We start from the raw sequence: 16,208 nt of genomic DNA, 5'->3' as shown, positions 1-16,208 counted from the left end.
CGAGAAAAAATGCCTCTGACGGGAGAAGATCCATTCATAGAAAAAATCAGGCGAGCTAAAGTTTCTAGAAACTTTAAGAGGCCGGACATGGATCTTTATGATGGAACCACTAATCCAAGATATTATCTAAGCAATTTCAAAAGCCGCATGTATTTGGCAGATGCGTTGGATGCAACTCGCTGTAAAGCTTTCCTTACTACGTTAAACAAGGTGGCCATGAAATGGTTCGATAGCTTACCACCTAGATTGGTCACGTGCTTCGACGATTTGGCGAGAAGCTTTCTTACCTGATTTTTCATCCAAAAGCATGTGCCAAGCCTCTTGGGAGTAAAGTAAGAAGTCAGAGAATCTCTATGAGTCTATATCAAAAGATTCAACAAGGCGTGCTTAGGGATTCAGAACTTATCCACCGAAGCAGTCATCATGGGACTAGTCAATGGTCTTAGGAAAGGACCCTTCTCCCAATCTATATCAAAAAGGCACCCAACCTCTTTGTACAAGGTGTAAGAGTGAGTCGAGAAGTACATCAACATGGAAGAAACAGCTCAGTTAAGGGAACTTGCTCTAAGACAACCTAATTAATACCAGGCTCGAGACAAAGAGAAAAATCAAAGAAAAAAGAAGTATGCAGCTCGGACAAAACTCGAAGGTGTCACAATTAAATCTTGTTACGGATGTCCCTTTTTGACGTCTACAAAGAGATCTGTCACACAGAAAAGATTCTACCTTCCAGACCAATTAAATATAAAAAAGGTGGAAGTCGATCAAAATACTATAAATACGACAAAATCTATGCCATTCCACCAATGATTGCTATGCTTTAAAAAATGTGATTGGGAAATTGGCTAGGAAGGTCAGTTGGATAAGTATTTAGCAAACATGTCGGAGGATCAAGGCAGGAAGAAAAAGAGATGAAGAAGACAGGGTTCCTCAAGATCGACCACCACAAACCCCCTAATAGGTTGGACAAATCTAAATCGGCTTGCTGCAGTAGACCTTTGTATGAAGTTATCTACTTCTGAAGGGATAGCCACTATAAAAGGAGACCAGAAACTAGCAAGAATGTGCTATAATGAAAGCCTAAACCTACGAGAGTGTACAAAAAGAAAAGAAGTCAACACCAAAGAACTCGGAGGTGTCCGAGTTCGAGAAGAACTAAGACCCCAACCTGAAGGAAGAGGGAGTCCAGATCGGGGATGAGGTCGGGAAGACAACAAATGTAGGGGATAATTTAAAGAAGAAGTTAAAGGAAGAACTCATTATAAGCTCTTACGGAATAATTTTGACCTCTTTTCTTGAAAAGCTTTTGACATGCCTGGAATTCAACTCGATCTTATGAGCCACAAGTATGCTGTTTACCCGGACTCCCCAAGAAAAATGATGAAATCTTAACCCCGAAAAGGCAGAAGTCATAGAAGAGCAAGTCCGAGTGCTTTTGGAAGCCAAATTCATAAGTGAGATAAAATACCCGTTATGACTTGCTAACGTGGTACTCGTGAAGAAACAAAACAGGAAGTAGAGGATGTGTGTCTATGATACCGACCTTAATAAGGCCTGTCCCAAGGATTCTTATCCCCTTCCTAGTATTGACGCTCTGGTAGATTTGACTTTATGCTACAAATACTTATCTTTTACAAACGCATATTCGGGATACAACCAAATCCCGATATATAAGCCGAATCAGGAAAAAACCTCTTTTATTACTCCTTGAGCAAATTATTGTTATGTGGTGATGTCCTTTGGGTTGAAAAATGCTAGAGCCACGTATTAACGATTAATGAACAAGGTGTTTTCATCTCATCTCAAAAAGTTGGTGGAAGTCTAGTAGTCTACGTGGACGATATGCTTGTCAGCAAGGGAAGAAAGTAGTCTGTTGTCTGACCTATCAAAAGTGTTCAACACGATAAGGCAGTGCAAGATGAGATTAAATTCCACAAAGTGAACCTTCGCAGAAGAAGTTGGAAAGTTTTTGGGATTCATGCTCACCCAAAGGGGCATTGAAATCAACCCGGACAAATGTAAGGCAGTATTGGAGATGAAAAGTCCGACCTGTCTGAAGGAAGTTCAGCAACTAAATAGCACACTAGCAGCCTTGTCCAATTTCTTAGCAAGGTCAGCTTTGAAATCATTGCCTTTATTCTCCATATCCAAAAAGGGATATCAGTTCCAGTGGACTCAAGAATGTGAGCAATTCTTTCAAGACTTCAAAAAATTCTTGAGCTACCCACCTATCCTGACCCTACCCAAAGAAGTAGAAGAACTCGTAATGTACCTGGCCATAGCAGACAAGGCCATCGCCTCTGCCTTCGTCCAAGAAAATAAGGATGGATAGCAACCTGTGTACTTCACGAGTAAGGTGTTACAAGGGGAAGAATTGAACTATCAAAAAATAGAAAAATTTGCTTATGCCCTCATCTTAGCTTCTAAAAGACTCCAACTTTACTTTCATATCCATACTATCAGAGTCCGAACTAATCAATCCATGAGGCATATCCTCCAAAAGATGGATATTGCAGTTATCAAATCTTAATATCTGGCCGACCTCTTAGCTGAATACATAGACGAACTACAAGGAAGCCTTGTAGCTTGGTAACTAATTGTAGATGGATAGTCAAATAAAGCTGATAGTTGGGCAGAAATCATTCTCGAGAATGAGGAAGGAGCTTGAGTAGAGCATTCATTAAAATTCGAGTTTCTAGCCTCCAACAACCAAGTTGAATATGAAACCATGCTTGTTGGCTTAAGGCTAGCCAAAGAAGTTAGAGCATCAAAAGTCACAGTGTTTAGTGACTCCCAAGTGATAACCTCTCAGATAAATGGATATTACTAAGCCAAAGAACCTAACATAAAGAGGTACTTAGAAAAATACTAGAACAGCTGGCGTAGTTCCTATAAATAGAGATCAGGCATATAACTTGGAAGCTCAATTGCTGAGCTAATGTCCTCTCCAAATTGGCTAGCATAAAGCCAGGAGGCAACAACAAAAGGCTGATCTAAGAAACTCTTCACACACCATCAGTGGCCAAAGAAATCGAAAAATCGAATGCTTTGACAATCTCCAATCTAAGCTTGGGTTGAATGACTCCCATTATTGAATATCTCAAATTTGATATTATCCCTAAAGAAGAAAGAGAAGCAAGGATTAAGGGAAGCACAGAACTATACTCTGGTTTACAACGTTCTCTATAGAAGGGGAGTATCTACACCCTTACTGAAGTGTGTTCTAACCTCCAAGACTGAAGAGGTCCTAGAAGAAGTCCATAATGGCATTTGTGAAAATTACTTAGGAGCACGATCACTAGCAAAGAAGGTGTTACAAGCTGGTTTCTATTGACCGACCTTACAAAAGGAAGCAGTCAACTTTGTCAAGAAATGTCCACCTTGTCAAATGCATACCAACTTTCATCAACATTACTTCACCATGGCTTTTTGCAAAATGGGGTTTGGACCTGCTTGGACCATTTTCCTAAGCACCCGAATAGGTGAAATACCTCATAGTTGGGATTGACTATGTTACTCAGTAGATTGAGGTAGAACCTTTGGCAACCATCACAAACTAAAGAAGTCAGAAATTCCTCTAAAAAATATTGTCACTCGATTTGGAGTCACATACTCCATCAAGACGGACAATGGCTCCCAGTTTACCGATTAGACCTTCAGAAGCCTGGTAGCAAGCTTTAAAACTAAACATCAATTCACATCATTAGGGCACCCCTAGACCAATGAACAAGCAGAAGATTCGAATAAAGTCATATTGGTAGGCTCAAAAGAAGAGTACAGGATACAAAAGGAGCATGGGCTAAGAAGCTCCCCTAAGTTCTATGGGCATATCAGATAACTTCCTATTCTACAATGGGAGAATTTCTATTCCGACTTACTTATAGCATAGAAGCTAGGATTCCTATTGAAGTAAATAGAGAAAGCCCAAGTGTAAGGTTTTACAATGAAGTGGGAAATATCCAAACTCAAAAGGAAGAACTCGACCTCCCCCTAGAAATCCGGGAGCAAGCTCAGATAAGGGAGGAAGCATTGAAACAAAGGATGTCCACAAGGTACAACAAAAAGTCATCAGAAGAAGTTTTGCCATAAATGACCTCATTCTGTAAGCCGAAGTTTACTTCTAAAGGCACCATTTCTATAGGCCAAAGTTCACCTACAAAGAGTTTCTATGTTTTATTTAGTTCCAGAAAAACCATATCCGGCTAAGAATGCTGGATTACGTCAGGAGAGGGTAGAAACCGACACGTGAGCTCATTACCTGCATCAGGACTAGACATGCATCATACTTATTTGCGCATATTTCTTTGTGCTATATTTTCTGTGTGTGTGTGTGTGTGTGTGTTTATTGTCTTGCCTTTCTGATGTGATATTTCTGTGTATTCTTTGTTTGTATATTGCTTGTTAGTTTTCTATTATTGTCTACTAAGAAGTAAATAATCAATGAATTTAATTGCTACTTCGACCTTATTAAGGACTCCCCAATTTTTACTCCTTCTTTCCAACTCTTTCAGTTACAGGTGTGAAGGCTTATTGCGAAGCTGCAAAAACATAGAAGAATTTGTTTGTGAGTTGAGTTGTTGTTAGGATTTATTTTTTTCTCACCTTGTTAGTTGAAGCTTTATTCAGAAGCATATAATTTGCAATTGGTTTTGTATGTAATACTATAATGTATTATTAATATTAAGTATGTGAATATGTGTTATTTGTTCTTGATGAAAAAGTTTTAACTTTCTAGTAAATTGTCAACAGATTAACGCATAAAGATTCAATATTAAATAGATAATAAAGAAATTAAGTTAATAATGCCTTACTTTTGATACGATCATGATGTGTTGGAAGTTTGGTCGTTATATTAAGTGTCACATGTACAAAGAAGATAAATTGGTCTCTGAACAAATTACAGTCAATTTGGTCCCAAAATATTAATTGTCACTTGTTAGAAAGAAATTACTCTCCAAAATTATTCATTACGAGGCAAATTAGTTTTCAAAAATATTTATTATTAAAAAATTAGACTATCACTCTCATACTAACCTTCTCATTGCCAACATATCTCTTCCTTACTAGTTTAAGAGCTCTATTTTTTTTTTTTTTACTGCAAATCACATTAAATTCAACATTTATATAATCAAAACTTTCCATGTGTCAAGTGAGGGTAAATAAGCGACCTCTTCTTCAACTTAGCTGTCACCCAATTTTGATTAGTGAGATTAGATCTAAATTTCCTTGCACAAGAATGATTTGGATTATGAGTTTTGTTAGTTGTTACAAGAGTTTGAGGTTGAAGACATCTACTTTCAACTCCAACATCCTTCATATTACTAGTAGTTAACTATCATAAACTCACTTATATTCTAGTCTTAATTACTATTTCTTGTACTCTAATTTAATAGCTATTCCCTTTGTTTTTTCATCACTTTTTGGTAGAATTCCATTAGCATTATCTTGTCCAGCATCTTTAGTATTAGCCTCACTTTTTTTCTTAGGTTTGCATTTTTTCTTAATCAATTCTGTATAATTCTATATGCTAATTTTATTAGCGTTATCTTGTCCAGCATTTTCAGTATTAGCCTCACTTTTTCTCTTAAGTTTGCAATTTTTCATAATCAATTCTGTATGATTTTATATGCTATAATAGATAGTGAGATCAAGGAAAATTGAAAGTGATTTTCTAGTTATTGCAAGATGATTTAGGTAATTACTATTGAAGGATAGAACTTTGTCTATGATCAACAAAAGGTAAATATTTTAGCTTAAAACAATTTTTATATTTGTGATAGTCTATTTTTTTTATAATGAATATCTTTGTCTTATAATGAATAATTTTGGAGATTAATTTAATTGGTAATAAATATTTTAAAAGAACAAATTGACTATAATTTTTTTAAGAATTAATTTAACTTTTTCATACATATGACACTTAATGTTTTACGTGACAATTTAATATAGAACAATTCTGTTAAAATTTAAAAATGAACAAAATAAAGCAAAAAAGGGACCAATATAATTTACATAGTTAAATATTAAAAATAAAAAAAATAATTAATTTTAATTGAAAACTAAATTATCTAATTTAAAATTTTTAATTTTAATTGAAGACTAAACTGCCTAGTTTAAAATTTCTTAAAGACCGAAATAGATAAATATATATATATATATATATATATATATATATATATATATATATATATATATTCCTTATTTTTATCAATTGTTTTTAACACACAAAATGTACACTGTACATGTAACATTACTAATAAAAATTAGGAAGCTGTATAAAGGGAATGAAATTATTTGAAAAAAGTACTAATTCAATCACATTCACATTAAATTAGTTTATATCCATTTTCAGGTTATTACTCAAATATTTTCGGAAAGATAGTTTATTATGCTTATTGTTTTTTTGGTTGGGTTTATTATGCTTATTAATTATTACCTCAATAAAATAATTGGAGGTTAAGTAAAACTTAAGAGAGGGCAATTAGGTCCACCGGTTCTTGGGTCCGCAGCTGCACGGAATAACTCCAAAAGGAGCGGAGGCAGCCCCACGACGGTGACTGTCTAAGGTGGTTTCTTTCTCCGGCGACTCAACCACAAATAATTTTTCTGTAACCGTCATTTTATGAACCCTACACTCAACTATATCTGTGAGTTACTCCATTCTATTCGTTTATGTTTTCTTTTGCTCGAAACAGTGTTTGTTGGTAAAATCTTTTACTACTTCACATCGCTGCAGTTCTTTATTCCCCGTAGCTTTTACGATGTTCAGTATTTGAGCTGAATGGGTAGCTATTCAATAACTTCCCTTTATTTGTTGCTGAATTGCTTTTCTATTCTAAGTGGGTAATCAAAGTTTTTTTACTTGTGGGTTACTATAAACATTAAAAATTTTAGGATGCTTTCGGTTTGTGTTTTTATTTTTTTTCATTTTCAGTATTTTCTGTTTTGTGGATTGGGCGAAGGAATTTCACTTTTCTGTTTTCACTTTTTCTTCACAAGATTCAGAAAATAGAAAACACTCGAAATAAAAACAGCAAATAAAAACACAAACCAAATAGGCAAATACACACCTAGTTTTTCACATTTCGCTTAGCAAAAAGCATTTTCTGGTAAAATTTCTTGTTATAAAGTATTTACCATAATAATATCGGTTGTTTCACAAAGTTTAACCATTGAGCTTGTTATTAATTTCTGGTAGGGTTCTTGCAGCTTAATGTCGATTTTGGCTTGTTTTATAGTAAACTTGAGATATTTTCTCAATTGTTATTAAGGTCTAGTTTTTATTATATGGAATTTGTTTTATGTAGAGGGAGTTTAATTTATTATTATTTATTACTTACTATTATTATTTTTCATGTATATATTGCCATATCCCTATTTCAAATTTTACAAATTTTCTTAGTTTGTAGCTGTATGCATGCAACATAAGCCAAAACACTTGTACATAAATAATTTGTTTGTTGTTTTTGTGATTTTCTAGCAAACTGCAGAAGATGAGAAATGAGTGAACCAAAACAAAAGAATAAATTTATAATTGCCACAGCACCACCTATTACTTTTGACTAAGAAGCAAGAAACCAACCAAGTCTTTAACCTTTCCTAACAAGCTTTTATTGCAATGGCATCATCATCATCATCATCATCATCTATTGTGGCCGCTTTATCACCTAATAACTCTCTACTTTTCTCACAAACCAGACACACTGGTGCTAACTGGGTTCATTTTCCATCAACTAGTAGGAGGAGAGTAGGTAGGGTAAGAGCAGAGACTGAAAGCATGGCTACTGTCACAGAGAAACTTGGCATCAAGGTTGAGAGGAACCCTCCTGAGACAAAACTCACTGAACTTGGTGTCAAGCAATGGCCTAAGTAAGCTTCATCATCTCTTTATCTATATCTTTAGTTTTATGTTGATTTGAATCAGTTTTTTTTCCACATATCTCCATGACTCCATAGTCCATACAACTCTTGTTATCGACTTGTGGTTTGGTGGATGAATCTTGTTCTGTACTATGACTGTGAACATTAATCTTATGGGGAAGACAATTCTGTATGGTTCTATATTTTAGGAACCAAACTAGAGTATAGGATCCATGGACCATGTTGCTGTGTCAATTTTTTGTGATTATTAGGTTCCGTGCAGTATGCCCTTGTGTCTTCAATTCAACTAAGACACATCACCGTCATTGAATTTTGTGATGGTTAAGTTTGATAGAGTGATGGAATTGATGGTTACAATTTTATTTCAGTGTATCTGAAATTATTTGCTTCTTGGTCTTGGATTTCCTCATATGAAGCTAATTTGTAAAATCATTCGCCTTTTTTTTTTTTCGCCATACCAGACACACCTTGAAACTTTGATATATAGTTGGCAAGAAGCTGTCTTTCTTATTACCTTTCTCATTCTCAAGTCTTCACTATGAATATTTTGTATTGAATTTTAGCCCTTGATACAAATGCATGGCTCTGGCTATTTGTCTCACATTTTTATGATAAACAAACAGATGGGGTTGCCCTCCAAGCAAATTCCCATGGACATATGAAGCCAAAGAGACTTGCTATCTTTTGGAAGGGAAGGTGAAGGTTACACCAAGTGGGGCAGATGAGTCAGTTGAGATTGGCGCCGGTGACTTGGTTGTGTTTCCAAAAGGGATGAGTTGCACTTGGGATGTGTCTGTTGGTGTAGACAAGCACTACAAATTTGAGTAAATCTGCTGTAGTGATCTATAAGTAGCATCACTCTCTTAATATCCTTGTATTTGGAGTTGTTAGTGTTGAGATAGGTTAGTTCTTAGCATGTTTATCTCTTATTCCATCCCCTAGCTCCACTAGGACCTCCTTGAAGGAAAAATGAATAAATCTTATGTGATGAATAAAGATTGTGACTTTCTGGAAAGTTTGGACATGGCAAGATTTTGAAGTGGTTATTAGGTTTTGTGGCTCCATTTTCTTTGTGATTTCATGACCAAATGCTCAAAACTTGGATGGGTTATTGAGCTTCAAAGATTGTTATTATTTCACATTGATATCAAGCATGATCATAAATTGCAAGTAAATACTTTCTGGAGCAAGGCAGGTACCCGTGGAATGGGTGTGTTGTCTTCTTTATGTTATTCAAAGGGACATGTTAGAAAAAAATATTCTCAACCATTCATGCTTCGAATTTGCTTCTACAATAACAAAATTGAGATAGGGGGTTTACAAATATTCTGTATTTATTTTATGCCTTCTTGTGGGCTGAACAGAATAACGATTCTCATGAAAAAATCATGAAACTTGTCCATTCGGCTTTGCTTTATTTCCCGTTTGTAACCCCAGAAATGGTATTCATGATTTCATTAACAAAATATAAGCAAAGAATGAAAAAAAATTCCCAAAAGTGGGAAAATAAAGAGAAATGAATTATTATTTTTTTTTTTTGGTATAAGAGAAATGAATTATTGTTGTGATGATAAGGGCCAATGGGCCTGTTTGTATACCAAGCCACTGGGCTGGATTTTATGAAGAATCTTTAACAAAAATTAGAAAAGAACGGAAACCATTTTTTTTTATTTTCAAAAAATGATCATGCCAATGTTTTTTTTTAGCACAGGAGCTAATCAGTTCCTAAAAAAAAGATCTGAGACTGAATTGGGTATTTTTTTTGGAAGGCCTCATAGTTTTTTTGAGATAATTGTCAAAATTTGGGTGGAATATTCACTCATATTTTTCCCTTATTACTTGTTTCAGATATTGATCAATGTTTTATTTTCTTGCATATTTGAATATCAGGATATATGGTTGTAAATGAAATAATATTAATGTTAAGATACATCATATATATAGGGCAAGGAATAGTGGGTCTTCAAAAATGCTATTTATATATTAAAATTAACCACTAAAATTAATTATTATGTATTTGTGTATAAATATATGTGTTATTTAGTTATTTTTAATGTGTATTTATATTCCAATATATATTTTATATTAATAGCTGATTTTAGTGTACATATAGTATAGTCGGTGAGTCTACTATAAAAAAAGTATTGTAAAATAAATAAATAAATAGAGAAGAGACATATAAGCAATATCATTAGATAACCAAGAGGGAGTCCAACCAAGTCCAACCAACTCCTTTCAACTCTCTAATAGGATGGATTCCAAAGTTCAATTCAACAAAAAATCATTCCCATCTACCTAGCATTTACTTTATTTTTTTAACATTCACCATTTCGCCCCACTACCTTTTACTACAATAGCTTATCACCCTCCCAACAGCGGCACAACACCCTACGGCGGTGCATCCCCCACCCGGCGCATCCCCTAATGGCAGCACATCACCCTCCTGACACCTTGTAAAAGATATTAATTGGAATTGTTTAAAAAATTAGCTGGTTTGAGTTGTCTACCTACACTTTTTTTTAGAGAGATAAACTTTTATATATTATTTCACAAGAATAGCATGGATTTTACTTTTTAAAATTCTAATATTTAGGTAAGTTATGAAGTTTTTTTGGATTCAGTTCTCACCAAGTTAGTTAAGTTATGGGATCTCGTGATGACTCCAAAAAAAGCAGGTGATTTGGAGATTGCGGATGTAGTGGCTCGGAATACGACTCTACTGTTTAAGTGGTGGTGGAGATTTTGGAGATTTTCAAAATAAGACTGTCCCTTATGGAAAAAAGTTATTTGCTCTTGTAATCACATAAATCCGTCTGAGATGTTGAGTGGCCAGCCTATACCTACGAGAGGGGATCCATGGAAGGAAATCTGTCAATTACAAATCGGTGAGCCATATGTGAGAGAAAAGATGATCAAAGACTTGTCTATAGATCTGGGGAATGACAGAACAATCCGATTCTGGGAGGATAGATAGTTATCTAGTGGAGCATTAAAAGATGTGTTCCCAAGATTTTTCTCAATTTCAAACCTTAAAGGATCTGTTATAGAGAATTGTGGGTTTTGGAATGAGTTAGAGCGGATTTGGAGTTTTCAATGGAAGAGAGAGTTATTTCAATAGGAGTTGGAACTAGTAAACCAACTTCATGAGAGTTTACAATCTATTAAGCCAACAAATTAAGCCAACAAATGAGAGAGAGGATAGAGTGGTATAGAAATTTGATAGATCAGATGTTTTTTCAACTAACTCTTTTGTGCAGGTGTTGCAAGCGAAAATTCTTCCGGTGGAAATCACAAGCTATAGCTTCACTAGTGCTATTTGGAGAGATTTCATCCCACCAAGAATTGAGTTGTTTACTTAGTTTATGCTAGTTGGCAGGGTGAATACTAAGGAGAGTCTGTGTAGATTAGGGGTTCTTGACCAAAATGATAATACGTGTGTTTTATGTTATAAGTCTGTAGAGTCTGCCTTTTAATTATTTATTGGTTGTGAGATCACTTAGCAGGTGTAGTGTGCTTGGTTATTTGTTCTTGGGAGGATTTGGACAATGTCAGGTTCACTAAAGCAACACTTTAAAGGTTGAACGAATGTTTCAGCGAGAAAGGATGAGAGGAAGCGGTGGTTCATTGGATTCTTTACTATTATTTGGACAGTTTGACAAGAAAAAAAAATGACAGAATCTTCAAAAATCAAGCCTCAAATGTGGTGGAAATTATAAACAGGTCCTTTAGTTTCTCTGATAAATGGTTTGGTGATGAACCCTTTGGTTGTTCATGACAATGCCAAAGATGACTAGGGGTTGCTAGGTACTTTGAGGTGTTATTGTTGTTAGCTGTTTTATTTTGTTTTACAACGCTCCACCTTGCGGTGTTAAGCTCTCTGCACTTCAAAAAAAAAAAAAAGTTCTCACCAAATTATGGATAAACATATTCAAAGCATGATCTTGCATATCACGAATGCTTGGTCAGTCTCCAACTCAAAGTTCTATATGAACTTCAAAGCAACCCTGATATAGTTTCTTGCTTACTCAAACCAAGATAGATCATCTAGAATTTTCTCAAGGCAGGACTCGTTGTTAGAAATGTCTTTGTTGGAGTTAAAAATTAAATATATTCCCCTTGTTTTCAAAATGCAACTTGGACAGTTTTAACAAATGTGTTCATCAAAATAGCATCTCTTTGAGTTGTAGACATTGTACCACCAAGTATGTCCAACATACTTTTGTTAAAATAAAGAAACCATTTATGTAATATGATAACATATAATATAATTGATTCAATGGAAAAAAGAAAATGAAATCAAAATAGCAAAAACATTTACCGCCAAGTATTTGAGCAACATACTAAGAAACGTATCTTCGTGTGATGGGCTGCAAGAAGCGAGGTTTTGGAGAGTGCAGCTTCATCTCCTGTTGCTTCTTCGTGATGTGAAACAATGAAGAATAGATTTTTATGTTAAGTGGGGCAAAATTGGAATAAATGAAATAGGATGAGGACACACTTGGAGAGAAAGTTTCACAACAAGATCTGCCCTTACAGTCCCTCATAATATGGAAAGGCAAAAAATTTATGTCTCTTTGTCATATGACATAAGTTGTATATTGAAACATAAGTTTTTGTTTCTACAACCTTAGTGTTTTGTGACATAAAAATTAGCATTTCCTACAGAAACGGGTTGAGTATGAACCTATAAAATTTCAAGCTACCATTTGTCATTTGTTACATGATGAGTGAGTTTGTGTGGTGATTTCTGTTGTCCGCTTTCAAAAGCAATTATTCTCGGATCAAGCTTGTGTTCTTTTTCTTACTCTTTTATGTATGTTATCTGAGAGCTCCTAGAAAAATGGCTAAACATACTCACATTGGCATAGAAATAGTTATTATTTTAACTTCAATTTAATGGTCAAACCTAATTAATTCCTTGTACTTTAGTCCTACCAATATAATAGAATAATAATTATTCAGTCAGGATCAATATTTAGGAATTCAAACTCCTTAAAAATTCTTATATTTGTTTAATTATGTTAGAAGCTTATAATTTATTAATATAAACATTTTTTAGAGTTTCAACCGTTTCTTTTGGCTAATAAGAATGCTTAGTGAATGAATGTACATAAGGCATCATATTAGCATCGTGAGAAAGTTTTGAATATATCAATAACTCCATAGGTTGCAATTCTTTTGAGGTTTCAAGAACAACAGCAAGAAAAACAATAAGAAAAAGATGGCAGGCTCAACGGATCCATTAGTGATAACATTCGGCGAGATGCTCATCGATTTTGTTCCGGACACAGCCGGAGTCTCCTTGGCTGAGTCTCGTGCCTTCATCAAAGCCCCCGGAGGTGCCCCTGCCAATGTTGCTTGTGCCATTTCTAAACTTGGTGGTAACTCTGCCTTCGTTGGCAAGGTACTCAATTAATCTCTTCTCAAGTTATTTCAAGGATCATCGATTATACTAGCAATTAATCAGCAGCTAAATCGGCAAATATGCTTGAAATCGCTGACATATTACCAGCAAAACACCTCTAGATATTTTACTTGTGATTTTTTTTGTAACAAAAGTCCACTATTAATAGTTGCCCCCACTCGGAGGGAAAATTACTTGCATGCGAATTCAGAATTTCAAGTTTTGAAAATTCCCAACAAATAATCAATATTTCTATATAGATTGAGAAATTTGCATCACAACCCACATCCAACAAAAAATATATGTGCGCACCAAATCAGCCATTATTTTCAGTGTGTATTTTGTATTTCAACATGTATTCTCTATAGATAGCTGATTATATGTAGCATAGTTGCTAGTCGAATTAAAAGTCACATTTTCTTTGCCATGTAGACTCAAAACTGCAATAACGTGACAGGTGGGAGATGATGAATTTGGAAAGATGCTAGTTGACATATTGAATCAAAATGGGGTGAACACAGATGGTGTGTGCTTTGATAGGGAAGCAAGAACTGCATTGGCATTTGTGACACTGAGAAAGGATGGAGAGAGGGAATTCATGTTCTACAGGAATCCCAGTGCTGATATGATGCTGAAGGAGTCTGAGTTGAACATTGGTTTGATCAAGAAGGCTAAGATATTCCATTATGGATCCATTAGCCTCATATCAGAGCCTTGCAGATCAGCACACTTAGCAGCCATGAAAGCTGCTAGAGAAGCCGGTGCTTTGCTTTCTTATGATCCAAATGTGAGGATCCCTTTGTGGCCTTCTCCTGATACTGCTAGGTCTGGAATCAAGAGCATTTGGTTTGATGCTGATTTCATCAAGGTACTAATTTTTTTTTTTAATCTATTCTTGAATTGTAGGACGGCCTCTACCGCACTATAAATATATAACACCCAAATTCTTTTTTCTTTTTCACCATTAAACTGAGTTATATGTCTATAAATGAGAACTTGGACTGGGATTCTTGAAAATTTGTTGAAATTGGAACAAGGGACTGAGGAAACTGAATCTGCAACAAAAATATTAGAGGATATAATAGCACACTCTTAAAGTTTTAGCCATGTATCACATACAATTTTTTTTAAGCTTAATCCATTCCTTCAATCTAACTGTGGTGTGTAAAATGAGTTACTGACAAATTTTCTGTATTATACAATAAAAAACATTTGACCTGTATACACTCACACAATCAAAAGTCTTATCCTAATGATATTTCATAGAATGATATTGCTTATTATTTCTTCTATGTATAAAAAATGTATTGAGATAAAAAAGATAGAAGTTGTGAATTTTATGAATGGATTCTTATTCTCTGTTTTACCAATCTGATGTCCTATTTATATTAATGAAGAGAAATATCTCTTTAACAAGATACAACTGTTTAATAGGATACAACTCTTCAGTGAGTTACAAACTCACAAGAGATACAACTTTTCAAATATGACTTTTCATATATTTTAAAAATATTTCTCACAAACACTTTATTTGTAGGTTTTCAAATATTGTCGCATGATCACTTAAAAAACCGTATAGTTTTATGTTCTAATTAATTGATGATGGTCTAAATAGGTTAGTGATGATGAAGTTAACTTTCTTACACAAGGAGATTCTGAGAAGGAAGAAGTTGTTATGTCCCTCTGGCATGACAAACTGAAGTTGCTTCTTGTCACTGATGGAGAGAAGGGTTGCAGATATTTCACCAAGGTACTATGCATCCTTGTTCTAAAAAAGAAATCTGAATTAATTAGAAAATGAAAAAAAAAGCATTTAATTTTCTAATTGAATTAAGACATTACTTTTGATCAGAACTACACATATTTGGACATGTATTGTTTGACTGCAGAAATTTAAAGGAAGGGTAACAGGGTTCTCAGTTAAGCCAGTTGATACCACTGGTGCTGGTGATTCTTTTGTTGGTTCTTTTCTCGCATCTGTGGCCCGGGACTCTTCCATATTTGATGTAATCTCTCTCTCTCTCTCTCTGTCTCACACACACACACACCATAAATAATTATGGTAATACTAGGGAGACAATAACCTTGTCTTCATCTCTCTCTATAGAAGGAGCAAAATTTGAGAGAGGCTTTGACATTTTCCAATGCTTGTGGAGCAATATGTACAACACAGAAGGGAGCAATTCCAGCACTTCCGACCCGCTCAGAAGCTGAGAAATTTATCTCTGGCAATAAAGGCAATTAGACAAGGCTTTAACAATTTTGTTTTGCATAATGGTCTCACCGTTCATTCTCATTTTATCTTCCCATCTTATAAGCTATTGATGGTACAGTGAGACAAGTGATTAGGTATACTGATTAATCTAAGATGAGTGTTTGAAGTATATTGTTAGACTTAAATTTTATAGTTTAATTTTGATGTATGACAATGTATTTTACTCTATCGAAAATTCAATCAAATTCATGATTAGATGACATTTTAAACAATAGATTTGAAATTTAGTTACTTTTAATAATGTGAGACTGAGAATACAGAATTGGATATCTGGATAAAACTCTTATATTGTCGTGCATAAAAATTAAATTCTAATTTTTATAAAAAAAATTGAGATTAAAATATATAATCATGCTAATTTCAAGTGATTTTATATCCTTTAAATAACTGATAATCTTAACCATCCCTTGATCTTTCATTATCACTTAGTACATTTTCTAATACAATTCATATATCTAAGACAATTTGTATTCAACAACATTAATTCATTCACAGTAAAAAATGACAATAACAAAAGCAACGAATGGAATGATTCTGGAATTAAGTAATAATATATCATGCTAACGAAACATTCCTAACAATATGAATGACGATATTCAGTTTATGGATGATGATATCGCAAGTCAACTTTTTTTAATTGTTTGCATA

The 16,208-nt window shown here is 34.4% G+C and overlaps 2 protein-coding genes across 4 annotated transcripts; both read left to right on the top strand.

Annotated features, from left to right (window-relative positions):
* The first annotated feature begins 6,399 nt into the window (after nt 1–6,399).
* Nucleotides 6,400–9,067, top strand: LOC130951564 (uncharacterized). Of its 3 annotated transcripts, none has more exons than XM_057880247.1 (3): nt 6,400–6,647; nt 7,699–7,869; nt 8,505–9,067. In XM_057880247.1, exons 2-3 carry the CDS (start codon nt 7,778–7,780, stop codon nt 8,707–8,709), a joined length of 297 nt encoding a protein of 98 aa, XP_057736230.1. In that variant the 5' UTR covers nt 6,400–6,647; nt 7,699–7,777; the 3' UTR covers nt 8,710–9,067. The 3 variants fall into 3 exon arrangements, with proteins under 3 accessions (XP_057736230.1, XP_057736229.1, XP_057736228.1); XM_057880246.1 differs by having other exon boundaries at nt 6,403–6,647; nt 7,738–7,869; XM_057880245.1 differs by lacking the exon at nt 6,400–6,647 and having other exon boundaries at nt 7,487–7,869.
* A 4,009-nt stretch (nt 9,068–13,076) lies between these two features.
* On the top strand, nt 13,077–15,530 carry LOC130949869 (probable fructokinase-5). The gene is made up of 5 exons (XM_057878479.1): nt 13,077–13,285; nt 13,743–14,153; nt 14,901–15,035; nt 15,175–15,291; nt 15,393–15,530. Exons 1-5 carry the CDS (start codon nt 13,103–13,105, stop codon nt 15,528–15,530), a joined length of 984 nt encoding a protein of 327 aa, XP_057734462.1. The 5' UTR covers nt 13,077–13,102.
* The last annotated feature ends 678 nt before the right edge of the window (nt 15,531–16,208 follow it).

This window comes from Arachis stenosperma, chromosome 9 (assembly GCF_014773155.1).
Source record: "Arachis stenosperma cultivar V10309 chromosome 9, arast.V10309.gnm1.PFL2, whole genome shotgun sequence".
Taxonomy (NCBI): Eukaryota; Viridiplantae; Streptophyta; class Magnoliopsida; order Fabales; family Fabaceae; genus Arachis; species Arachis stenosperma.
This window is presented reverse-complemented; position numbering and strand designations above follow the sequence as displayed.

What these genes read in the sequence shown, in the direction of transcription:
- LOC130951564 (XM_057880245.1), top strand. Translation starts at nt 7,619, where the DNA reads ATGGCATCATCATCATCATCATCATCATCTATTGTGGCCGCTTTATCA. An exon ending in GGTGTCAAGCAATGGCCTAA is followed by an intron (nt 7,870 to 8,504) that starts GTAAGCTTCATC and finishes ATAAACAAACAG; the next exon opens with ATGGGGTTGCCCTCCAAGCA.
- LOC130949869 (XM_057878479.1), top strand. Translation starts at nt 13,103, where the DNA reads ATGGCAGGCTCAACGGATCCATTAGTGATAACATTCGGCGAGATGCTC. An exon ending in TTGATGCTGATTTCATCAAG is followed by an intron (nt 14,154 to 14,900) that starts GTACTAATTTTT and finishes TGGTCTAAATAG; the next exon opens with GTTAGTGATGATGAAGTTAA. An exon ending in GTTGCAGATATTTCACCAAG is followed by an intron (nt 15,036 to 15,174) that starts GTACTATGCATC and finishes GTTTGACTGCAG; the next exon opens with AAATTTAAAGGAAGGGTAAC.